Source organism: Apaloderma vittatum, unplaced genomic scaffold (genome assembly GCF_000703405.1).
Source record: "Apaloderma vittatum isolate BGI_N311 unplaced genomic scaffold, ASM70340v1 scaffold1305, whole genome shotgun sequence".
NCBI lineage: Eukaryota > Metazoa > Chordata > Aves > Trogoniformes > Trogonidae > Apaloderma > Apaloderma vittatum.
Window position 1 is genome coordinate 38,868 of NW_009715239.1, and position 12,837 is coordinate 51,704.

Below are 12,837 nucleotides of genomic sequence, written 5' to 3' on the forward strand. Positions count from 1 at the left end.
TTAAGTTAAAAATCAAGTCTGCCTCGCAATCCCGTCAAAGCAATGTTTTCCTCGCATATATTTTTACCTGTGCAGCAGAACTTTACAGGCCATTCTGATTATCTTTGCGATCCCAGAGGAGCACTTCATGTAAAAATGCTTCATCTGAAAGACGGCAAAGCGCGGTGTTGGCTGCTGGTTATGCATGCTGCTCGCCGGGATTCAATGGCTGCTTGTCAGCCGGCACTTCTGGAGTGCTGCACTAAACCCTGCAGTCTAAATAGGAATAGACTGCAACATGAGGTCACTCCTGACAATAAGCTGCCCAATCAACACTTGAAAGCTTCCCTAACGTGTTGATCTCAGCTTCTTCTAGGTAGGGGGGCAAGTATTTGGATGTTAAAGGGAGCGCTGAGCTAAAACAATAACGTATTTTCTAGCAATCCAGGCAGTTGTTATGTTTGGTCAGCCTCGCTTGCTTTGTTGCTCTTAATATTATTGCCTCTGTCTTACTGATTAAAACAAAAAAGGGTGAACAAAAACATCACACGAGCAGTGAGGATGTTGCCCTTGTCATTGCATTTCATACAGACAAAGTGAACTGTTTACTGATCTTACTACTTCTCATATTGCCTATATTTTACACCTAAAATTATGAAAAGCCCAAAGAACATACCAAGAGGGTTTAGTGTTAGACTTTTGACTGATAATATTTGAGGTGAACTGCAAAAAGTAAAGCAAATACTGCCTGGCAAAACGCAGTGATGAAAAATCTGGAATAAGGACAGAGAAGGACTCTAAAGTGATTATTTCAACAGCGTATCTTAAAAGCTGCAACGCTGAGTCAGTAATTCTTTCTTCCACAAGTCAGGACAGCAAAACCAGAAGTCTGTTCCCAACAGCTCTTTTTGATATCAGAGAATATGATGTTTCCTTGATATACACAACATCAACTCGAGCGCAACAAATACTCCCTGCGGAGTAGTGGGCTTAAAGACCAGGCAACAGGTTTATTTTAAATATTATTTTCAAGCAGTCACTAAATCAAACTGCATTAATGATTATCCACATTCTCACCAGATCACTTTCTAACTGTCAAATTAATACCACATAGTGCATGAAGGTCATACGGTTCAGAAAGGACAAACAGAAGGGGTGAAGAAAACAGGTTGGGAGCAAAATTGTGAGCCAGTGATAGTGCAAGGAGCTGGAAGGAAGGTCACGCACACCCCATCGCGCAGAGCAAGATAACTCATCTTTGACACGCACAACACGCAGCCTCAGTGTTCCCCTTCGCTCCACAAAGAGACGGAAATATACAGATAGCTGGTTCCCAAAAATCCAACAATAGCAAAGAGGCAACAAAACTGCAGGAGAAGGAACTGTAAGAACCGTGTTTAAGATCTGCTTCTCCTCTTTCCTTTTTAAGATGCTGCAGGCCCTACATCAAGGCAAACATCCTAATAAACCCACATTAACATTTGTGCTTTTTAATTTTATTTTAAAAGCCATTAAATGCATACTATGAAAGCCTTTAAGTTTGGAAAAGTATTTATAGTATTTATAGTGGTCAAAAGTTTAATGAAGCATCCTTTCTGATTCTATAGTTTTTTTTCATGTTTACTGCAGTTCTGGTTTTACAGTCTGAATTCTCTTTCTTATTCTGCAGGATTCCTCCTTATCCTTTACCACAAGTTATGTAAAATGCCAACCATAATTAACGCCTATTAATTTTTAATTAACCCTAAACATTGAGTAAAAATGTTTTTCACTTCAGGCTATCAAATATAAACTCTCAAACACGTTGATTTTGTCGCTGCTGCTGCGCTTGCACATTCCACAAGCAACTCAACTTATGAAGAGTTAAATTGCTTTAAGATTTCCAGTGGAAGAAGGAGCACTTCTGTAGAAATTCCAACCGCAGCAACTTTAACAAAAAAAAACACCTCCAACTGAAATTAAACAGGTCTATTGTTCAGAAGAATAATTAACTACCAAAATATAATTTAAATTATGAAATAGAAGTATGTTGCTCTCATTGTTTTACAAATTCTTGCCATGAAGTAGGAGGCAGCACACGAGGAAATTACAAGGTGAAATCCACATTCCCGATGCTACTTGGTCTTAGGCAGTAAACTCGCGTGTGATTTTCCCTGCATTTCTTCTGCTTTGAGCCACACTCTTATTATAGATTCTTCCTCATTCCTCCCACAAGTTCTTACATGCAATGCCCATACCTAACGTGCTGCAGAGCTATGTAAACCGTAATACAAGGGAAGCAGCCTGAACAATTAAAACTTGTGGACTAGAAGCAAGGAAAACAAACCTGAGAGTTGCAAACAAGTACAAACACACTCTCCAACAGAAATGTCATTTTTATTTTATGCATCTCCTTCAGGAGGACTGGTCTTAACCAAAAGCTGGGTCTCTCTCTCCAATACTCCTTCACTTTGCAACTTCCAAAGCTGCTCACAGCTCTCTGCCAGCAGAGCCCACCCACACGGATCCTTCTGCAGAGCCCAGCTCCCAGGCAGGTAACGCGGGTCCCTCCAGCTGCAGCAGCTGTTACACCTTGGCCTGCTATGCTTTTTTTCTATATTTTTTCTTTAAAAACTTTTTCTTCTAAAAAGCAGCTAACGATTAAGCTTCAACTTGGGCATAGGTGCCAGTAACACCAGCCACATTGGTATAAGAAAAAAACACCAGCCTCCCAGATAAATCCAGTCGGCAGAGTGTAAATTAACTGAAGAAGGATCTTCAGGCGCTTCAAAAACATATTAGCAGGTCACCTGTCACAAAATAAGGTATGCAGTCTTCATTCCTACTCAAATTATGGAGACTTTCCAGACCCTTAAATCACTGGGGTTTTTTTTGCAGGTAACCCATTCTACCAAGTAACCTTACAAAATGTCACCTTTAAAGTGCTCAAAATTTCCTCCACATTGCTGCTATTAAAGGCCTTTCTAGAACCTCCAAATTCCAACTTAAAAATCACGAATGTTCAATATCATCCTGCTTGCTCTCCACTATCCTTTTGGTCATACATAGTTCCTTCTTCACTCCTAGCATTTTCTCCCTCCAGCACATTTTCAGGAAGTAACGATATCTACAGAGTTCGTTACAATTCTTCATGGAAAATATCACACTGTACTCTACTGAAATAAGGAACTACTTTCCTCAGTTGACACCTGACCAAAGCGAGCATAAAAAAAAAATTCTGGACATAAAATTTCTCACAGGCTTAGAAAAGAATTTGAGTCGTGTAAAGACAAGTCTGCTCACTAGCATGTGACAAGAAACAGTGCTAGGATTTCCCACTGATGGAAAGATGGTACAGAATGGGCTTCCATCTACCAATATTCAGATTCCTTTCATATTTCTGCTATAAAATCTACTGTTCCCATACCACTTTACAGTTTCACTAAAATATGCCCTTTTTCCCTTTCTCTGCGTAAATCACCATAGCTAATCCAATCGGAGTTCTACACGGATTGCTCTGCTGAATTCAAGAACAGCTATTTTGCCCCATATTGTACTACTACAAGGACTGCACTTACTTCTACAGCTTGAGTTTGCAGACACCACCACTTATCTCAAAACCCTGACAGTTTCTTTCTCTCTCAGACAGCAGAGACTCTACGCCAAACTCTAAATCCAAACTCCAAGGCAGAAATGAGTTACCTTGTTGATGCTGTAATGCTTCTGGAATCTGAGAGACTCCCTGCCATATCTAGATGCACCACAGCCGGCCTTTCAACACTTTTCTCTGTGCCATCTTCCGGAAGTTCTTCTGACTGCTCAAGCTTTACATCTTCCTCCTCTTCCAAGAGATCATTGATCTAAAGAAGATTTATTCACAGTTAATGGCTTGACAAGTTCTTTTAACAGGTTCAGGGAATTAAAAGAGCATAAGAGGTATGAAAACAACGTATGTGTAATTTTTCAATTTTGGAGAAATAGGCACACTAGACAGAAAATTCTCCTCGACTCCACAGGTAGCCTTATTCACAGGAGAAGAATTTTCAAACCCCTCTTTGGAAGGCCATATAGAAGTCTAAGAATCCAGACCTTAAAGCACTGAATGAGTACTTAAAAAGGCAAATGTAAAGAGCATTCAGAAGTTTCTGTGAAGGCTTTTGTCTATTTTGGTTCTTTGTTTCCAAACACAGAAACTGTTTTTACTGAACCAGTAAAATATAGTCAATTTAAAAAGCAAAACAATGTAGCCAACTGACAACTTAATACAGCCACTGTGGCTTTTTAAAAAGCAGCTATGTCTAAAGCATAAAAAGATAGACACAACACACTGACTGTTCGATTTGAAAAGCTCCTCTGTGATTGATTACTGATCTCACAAACCTGCAAACCCAAAAATTTAAGCAGCAGCAGCTTCAAGAAAATATGCTTTATAAAGTCTGCCACATGAGTATAAAACAAAAAGAAAAATTCAAACCTCATAAATTTACGGGGCCAGTTAGCTCAGAGCATGGTGCTGATAACACCAAGGTCACAGGTTCGATACCCACGTGTTGCCTGATCTAGTCGACAGGTGTCCCTGCCCGTGGCAGGGAGGTTGGAGTAGATGATCTCTAAGGTCCCTCCCAGCCTAGGCCAGTCTAGGATTCTATGAAACCTCATAAATTTACGATTACACAGAAAGTAGAGATGTTTAGTTCTAAAAGGGTTGTGTTATATGGCAAGAAACTTATTTATCCCTGACTCTCCTCTGCAATTGCAGTAGGATGTGCCAGGGACCAAGGGCAATGCCCCGCACAGGCAGCTGCCACCGGGGCTGTGCCCAGTGGGGACTGAGCTCCTTCTGCACCCCACTGGGAGGGGATGGGACCCAACCGAAGTGCACTGTTGACACCTGGTGGAGACACCACGAAATTCAAGGGACACCCCACCAGGCCTCAAACTCAAGGGAAAAAATAAAAAAATAAAACATACCGACTGGTCCACTTGGGAAAACCTTTTGCAAAAACATACCACGACCCACAGACAAGTCAGTAATTGAGAGTATAGATCAACTAACCAGACTTTAAAAAGCAGTTATCTCAACCTAAGGTGACACTCCTTAGCCTCAGGCTGCAAAAGTTAGAGCCCAGCTTTATTTAACAGCTTCCCACGTGCAGGAGGGCTGTGTCAGTTCTCAGCGCTAGACATATTCCTGTAAGGAGCTGAAGAGACAGCAAACATTGCAAACTTGCAGTGTGCTGCTAGAAGAGTGAGCAGAGCAGAAGCTGCTCCATCCAGAACTTGCTGCCCACGCTTGGCAGACCAGACCAACGGGTGAGGCGTCTACTGCAGCAAAGAGGAAGCAACCAGCTGCCCTAGTACTTGCCTTACCTGTCCTGCCAGAGGAGGGGTTTGTGGGATAGCTGGGCTTAACAAAATTCAGTATTTCTTCTCACCTTCCTTAGCAACTGCTGCTTATTTACCCTTTTTCCTCTTTAAAGAAAATACACCATTTGTTAAGTCAATCAAGCATGATAAAGTTCAGTTTATAGCTTTCCATATTTCCAAGGAAGGGTTTGAGCCAGGATTTTATTAATAACCCGTGCACCTGGCTTTGATGATACAAAAAGTACTGCTTCCATGCATTATCACTTGTGTGTCATGACTTGTTAGAATTAAAAATATTTGGCAACAGAAGGAGGTTTGTATCACAGTATCATTTTCATTTCCTTAACAACTCTCCATCTCCATTTATCCCAGCATGAGATGGTATCTTGCCTCACAAAGTTAAATTTGTTGTGAGGAAAGGTGTAACAGTGATAACGGATACCATCAGTCACACGGACAGGTCAATCTGGCAATCCTGACTGTTGAATGCCAGGACCCAGAATGCTTCTATTCTACTCAACTTTGTTCCTTCAACACTTTGAAACCTCAACACTTTTTCCCATTAATGTCAAGATGATATTTGCAAGTCTTACAATCAGGAACACCACTCGGAAATGTTGGCACAAGGAACCACCACTGATAACATCATCAAGTGCAGCGCGAGACCCTGCATGTTTCTGTAAGGCACACCTAGAAATACTATTGACCAAACCAACAGCAGCATGGTTCTGCATTTGCTTAAAGAACAGTTCTCATTTCCTAAAAAGGTAATTAAAAAGCCATACTGTTTATATAGCGTGCCAGCATCTATGTTGGGACGGATATCGTCCATTTAGCTCTTACGTATTTTTCTACATAGCATGGCTCTACTTCCTACAAAGCAACAATTTCATGAGCAAACCTACGGTAGGAAAACACTCTTAAGGAAACAGCAGGTTTTGTCAGTTTGCAAAAAAGTACCAAAAGGCATACTAAAGAAATGTGTATTTCAACCTATCTCTCATAAACATAAATGTGTGTAAGAGTTACCTAAGTCATTTAAAATATTCCTACCTGCTCAGTTATTGAGCTTAAATCATTAGTAGATGAAAAATCTTCTTCTTCATTTTCAAAGAATTCATAGTAGTTCTCCAGAAGTCCCGCCATTATTCTGCTAACTATTTCTTGTTCTTTCAGATCCTCCACATCTGTGTAAATGCTAAAGATTTCAACACTGGTTTAGTTTAAAAATCTAAATCCAACCAATTCACCAAAGAAATTCTGTGAATGACTTCTATGACTAAGGGCTACCTTTCGTACAGTTATCCCTAATCCACTCTGAACACACAGAACTTGAAGCATACCTTCACACTACCGCATTTCATACTAGTTTATACTTAAAAGCAATGAAGTAACAACTATTAAGTCAGTTAACTTTTCATGTGGAACACTTAAATTCCAAGTGCTTTCCTGTGGAGAGGAAACCCCAGTATACGTTTGTACTTTATCAGCTTTCTCCAAGAACGACTTTGTTGCTACAAATCTTACAAACTGTCTCTAAGAATTGTAAACCTCGTATGATTACAGCGATGCAGCGATGGAATCAGTGGTTTCTAATGCCACAGCTCATAGCCAAGCTGTTTAGATTCAAGTCAAAATTGTAAGACAAAACTGGGGTGAGAGAAAGAAGGATATTGCTCAAAACAATGTACTTGCTACCGTTACTCATAAACCAGGAAAGACTTTAAACTACAGATGTACACCATCCAATTCACATAACAAACACTCATGAACTTTCATAACTAACTTACTGAAAAACATCCGGGCCAAAGACTGCAGCTAAAGAACTTGCCGACCAAATTTCTTCATGATGCGATGCTACATTAGCTAAAAATTTACACAGAAACTTTAACAAACTGTAATTAACAGGTGGAAGCTGCTGCAAGAGGAACCTCAACTTTCTTCCAAATTCATCTTCATTATTATAATCTGAAAAATGTAATAAAAATATTTTAATCACAGGCATAAAATATCTGCTTTTTTACATTGGATAATGATCAACTCTTGGATTCTAACAAAAATTACTTAATTCTTAAGTACACCTAATGTGGTCAGACCACAGCCTAAAATGTCAGAATTTTATTTGTATTTGTATCTGAGAATATTATAACTTTCCATGGGAAAAAAGTAAACAAAAAACCAAACCAAAACCAACCCCAACAGCACACCCCAAACAGAAAGATGAAGCATTCAGCCCACATATGTGAGGGGCATTTATAGACATAGTACTTAGAACAATAACACAGAACAATCTATCTGTCCCAGCATCATCTCATCCTCTCATTTCAGTCTCTGGATTAGTCTCTTCCTCTCAGATCCTTCCAAGAGAGGTGCACAGTTCCAGTTCCATCACTCTGTTTCAGTGATGTCAGAGATTCGCGGCAGGGGAGTTGGTAAAGAAGAAAGAGCATAACAAAAAAAATACAAAACAAAACTCAAAAAACCTCAGCAGTCTTGTTTCCATCAGATTACTTTCCCTAATAATAAACAATAAGTTTAATTTCTATGAAGCAGACATCAATAACCTAAACCAGTAATTTCCACCGTATTCTCCTCTGTTAAGTCCTCTCAGTAGATTCCAGCACGTTTTCCCCAATGAATGCTCACTCAGGTTTCTGATTACACAGGGCTAACTCCTCCACATCCTTTCATTTCCACACCATTCCTAACAATTGCCTTGCAAAAAAGAGCTCCAGAGACAGCAGCAGCTCCAGAGCGGTAACCTGAATGCTAGTTAAATTCTCCTCATTTCCGACAGGCTACTTGGACACTTTTCCCCCTGCAAGCACCCCACTGTAAGCACTCTACCTCCTTCTGTAATAACTGATGGATACAAGCAAAGTCCATGCAATCAGCTTAACACAAACTTAGCTCGAAGCCTGCCACTTCAATTTAGACCTGAAAAAGGGGTCACCAGAAAACTTTCTCATTCCCACCCCATATTTAACTATGTCCTTTATCAAAATACCTCCCCATAACTCTCATTTGTTACAGGCAACAAGGTTCAAAGGGTTTACAACTGTTTGCACCTAACAGATAATTTCCATATAAAGGAAAGGAAAAGTGAGGAAAACAAAACAGGAGAAAAACTGATACTAAACAGGCTTCCCCTTTTTTTTCCAGAACATTTGAAAATACTACTCAGATCAGTTAGAAAGGGAAAAGGCTGTTTGAAGATGAGGAGCAGTCCCTCTGCCTTTCTCCTGTTTTGGTTTTCCTGACTTTTCCTTTCCTTTATATGGAATTTATCTGTTAGGTGCAAACAATTGTAAACCCTTCGAACCTTGTCGCCTAGATTAGAGAGGTGAGATGTCCTAGTCCTTAATATCAAAGAAGTGAGTAAATTCCCTGTGGTGTATGTACAGTACTACCAAACAGTAATGGTGCAGGACTTCATTTGCTCAGACATTGCTCAGTATTTCAATTCAGGTGACCAGCCACAGAAAAACAGTTCTTTCCAAAACGTAACACAATAAAAATAAATTATTGTTAGCTTTTACTCCAGAAATGCATTTAGAAAAGAGAAGAGCAAAGAACTTTAAAAAATACTTTGTAAAAATAGATTTAAAAAAAAAAAAAGGCAGCAAGAGAAAGTGGTGATTATTGTTAGTTTTCACTCCAGAAATGCATTTAGGAAAGAGAAGAGCAAAGAAGAACTTTAAAAAATACTTTGTAAAAATAGATTTAAAAAAAAAAAAAGGCAGCAAGAGAAAGTGGTGATAGTCAGACAACCTCCCATATACACCTACAGATGCTTTACCTAACCAACCTGTCCCAAAATTTAGGTTCTAAACAACAGTCAGAGACCTATAGAGAACGTTCTTACCCACCACTGAGGTTCTCTGAAAGGAAACCATGCACACACACTTCTGGGACATGTGGCTTAGTGCACTGGGGTCAACTTCACACTTCAGTTATCAAAAATCACTTGATTTGAGGAGCCACCATTAGGCCTGTGTGGAACAAGCCTCAGAAGCTGCACAGAGGGCACACCTTGCTGTGTAACTCAATGGCTTTGAGAACTAAGCTTAAACTATCAATGTGGAAGGCTACGAAAGAGGGAAAATACCAGAAGTAACAGACGGATCCAAAGTTAGTTGCTCACCTTCTGTGAGCAATTCCTCTGCCTAAAATGCAGCTGTAATGATACTGTTGTTCTGGAAACTAACCGAGATCTATCAGACAGTCAAAATATCAAAGGCCACCTCCTGAGTAGAGGAAACTGAAACTCTAATTTTAGTATCAGGAAACAATGTTTAAAAGTTCGTGTGTTTCGATTTCCTTGGTTCAGATAACTTTTCAGAAATCACTTTATTTTACAGTTTAAAAGAGACAGTAAAGACAATCAGCAAGTTTAAGTAAAGTTTATCTTCCAGTGGCTTTGACCAGTGTCCCAGTACCCACAAACAAAGAATATTCAGAACTAATCAACATGATAGGCGGCAGCCTCACTATTTTCCTGCATGGATAAACTGTCCTTGAATCCAGACTGAGTTTCCTAAAAAAAAAAAAAGCCTGTTTATTTGGGTTTTGTACTAAGAAACATTATATCTGAAAGCCTCCTGATACACACATTATTACACAAAACACCAAAGATACTCTAGTGGTACTACAAAACCCAATTCAATACTAGTTTTCACTTTTAAATTAATACAATAAAAACACTGAATCAAAAATAATTATTACCTTGAGAAAGTTGCATCAAATGTACGTGCAAACTGCCTGGGATAACTGGCTCTGGAAGTTCCTGAAGAAAGAATCTAAGAAGGCTGATAGCTGAGGGTACATCTGCTTCTTTAACCAGGTCCACATCTTCTCCATTATCATATCGTTGCCGAAGCCACTCCACTGTCTCAGCATTCCCATTGACTTGAAAAAGTCCTTCTTGTTCCAGACCCCCTGAGGTAGAGAGAAATTGCAGAAATAAACTTTTAGATCTAGCACGGACAAATGCATCAGAAAATACTGACAATCAGATATTCACAACTCCCATACTAACTGAAGGACTTTCTGTACAACAGTTCTGCAAGATTTCCACTAGTTCTTTTCCCAGCAGTCTCATGCCCAGCTAATAATACAGGAGTAAGTTAAACCTTAGCACTACCTAAACCACACCATTTCCTATGAAGTACCCAACTGAGTCGACTACATCAGTGTTACACCTAGAGTTAGCCAGAAAACAGTGATTATCAAACATAACAGAAGAGTAAAGAAAGGAACTGTGTATCACCAAAAAAAAATAATTCCAAATCACATCAAGTGACTTAAGAAAACAAACACTCTTCAAAAAACAATCTCCTCTCTAAGAGGAACAGCTAAATATATTAAAGTACAGCAAAATAATACGTACCATGTTCCTCAATATAGTCCACGACATGGCGGACTATGAATGGAACCTCATTGTCTGGTTGCCCTTCTTGCTGCAGCTCATCAAGTGGAATTCCAAATATTTTGTTAGCAAGAACAGAGTTGCAGTTACTCAAGGAAGGGGAGGAGCTCTTCCTCATATCTTTTTGCAGCCAAAAATCAAAGCTGTCTTTTCTGTCAAATAAGAATCGAAACCAAAACTCATACTCCAGTGCACACAGTTGAACATACTGATTTGTAACACAACATGCTTTAATTATCCAATGCAAACATTCTCCACCTCTCAATCAGTTCACTGATTTAATTAAAAGTTCTGTAATGACTTAAAATATAGCTAACTAGATAAATTATTATTATCAAAGTGTTCTGCTCAATCCTCAATAGAGGAATAGGATAGCAGCAAAGGAAATTGAGAAAATTCTAGTTACAACATTGTTACTTAAGTTCTAAGGTCCTTCGGGAGACCTATATTCAATAAATTTTCTGACAATATTTATCAGTCAGGCTTTAAAAATTCAACACAAAAACTTCTCCAGAGGAAATGAAACTAGCATATCATACCAAACCCAACCCCCAAGTTTTAGTTACATTAAATTATTACGTATTTGTGATATGCAGCTGCACTGCAATCAGCTTCTAACATATTTGGCATCTTCTGGTCTACACAATAAACCTTTCAACCTGCATCAGATTAAAATTTTTTACTGAACATAAAACTCCCAAGACTAGTTTCTAGATGCTCAGCAATACTGTTCTTCCCTTCACTCAACCTTAATTGCAAGTCTTTGCTTGATACAGGATCTAGATAGATAACAAAGGTATTACCAAAGGCAGCATAAGTCACTCAGTTAAACTGTTATCCTGTCAAAATCAAAACATTTCCTCTAGAAAGAAAAAACTGTCTTCTCAAGATAAATAAATAAACGACCCCATACTTGTTTAAACGCAAACAATCCCTTCCATAGAGGATGGCACACAGAACATGAACACCCACTGTTAATCAAAGCACTGCAACCAAACTTGGTTCTCTATTTACTAATGGATTGACACGTTCTAACAGATTAAACATACTAAAATCTGCAATCCCTTTTTTTTAACAGCCTAAGTAAAGTAATTTAAGAAACCTACCTCAGAGTACTTAAACAGCCGAGTTTGAAAAACGTTTTCTGCGCCAGCTGCCCTCACTGACCAAGCATTCTTTTGTCATTTATGGTTGTTTAAGATTATGGCAAAAGATCAACCTGTAGTTCCTCATTGAAGAATAGCAGAACTCGATCAGTACTTCAGCAGTTAATCTGAAAATAAGGAAAATATTCGTAGACCGTTAAGGTTTCAACACTTTAAAACTCAGTCACAAGTCTAAACATCATGTTTGAGGAACTTTCCTTGTTAAATCATCAGTTTCTTCTGAAGAAGAAGAAAACATAAGGACCACACCAGCACAGCTCACAGGACAGCACGCAAAGATCAAAGCCCCTTTATCACTTTGGAGCTAACCAAACTTTAAGCAAAAGTTAGCATGAGACATCTTAGCCTTAACAATTACAAAATAATTTTCAGACTCATTCATTCTTCTTGCAGAGAATCACAAAAGCCTAAGTTAGGTTGAACAGAAGTGTTTTATAGTACCTGCTATACTATAATATTAACAGCTATAAAATTTTCAGAAGGACCTCAGGCACTGGTTTAACATACTGTCTTTAAATAGCATGAACGAGAAAAAAGTCCTAACTAAGGAACAACAGAGCTAACCAGTTGGCAGTGGTACAGATCAGCTATTCGAGAAAGTCGATTGTCCAAATTTTCAACATTTTCTTGCATTGAGGCCGAGAGAAAAAAATATTTCATGCTTTCAAGTGTTCAGATGTTTGCCTATCGACATAAACAATACTGACCAATATTCTTTTCCATCCTTTGTCACTTGTCTCTACCTAGCACTTTGTATTACACACAGGCTGTAAAACTGTTACGTATCTTGCACAAATGGATCCTAGTCCAAGATCAGGACTCGAGGAGAGCTGACAGCAGAAAATAAAGGGTTAGATTGCAGTTGACAGGCTTTACATTTTTTTGCTTGTTTTAACTAATCATGTTCAAATCTGTCAA

General features: G+C 38.9%; 1 protein-coding gene across 2 annotated transcripts in view; it reads right to left on the reverse strand.

Annotated features, from left to right (window-relative positions):
- FAM13B (family with sequence similarity 13, member B) overlaps positions 1-12,026 on the reverse strand; it is a 36,747-nt gene extending 24,721 nt beyond the window's left edge. Inside the window, exons 1-6 of one of the 2 annotated variants that reach the window (XM_009869019.1) lie at positions 11,860-12,026; positions 10,715-10,905; positions 10,051-10,263; positions 7,116-7,293; positions 6,379-6,523; positions 68-171 (exon numbers count right to left, since the gene is read on the reverse strand). In XM_009869019.1, coding sequence (XP_009867321.1) covers positions 68-171; positions 6,379-6,523; positions 7,116-7,293; positions 10,051-10,263; positions 10,715-10,871 — 797 coding nt within the window. In that variant the 5' untranslated portion in view covers positions 10,872-10,905; positions 11,860-12,026. Of the gene's footprint in view, positions 1-67; positions 172-3,660; positions 3,819-6,378; positions 6,524-7,115; positions 7,294-10,050; positions 10,264-10,714; positions 10,906-11,859 lie in introns of both variants that reach the window. The other variant, XM_009869018.1, reaches the window with a different exon arrangement.
- Positions 12,027-12,837: the final 811 nt, after the last annotated feature.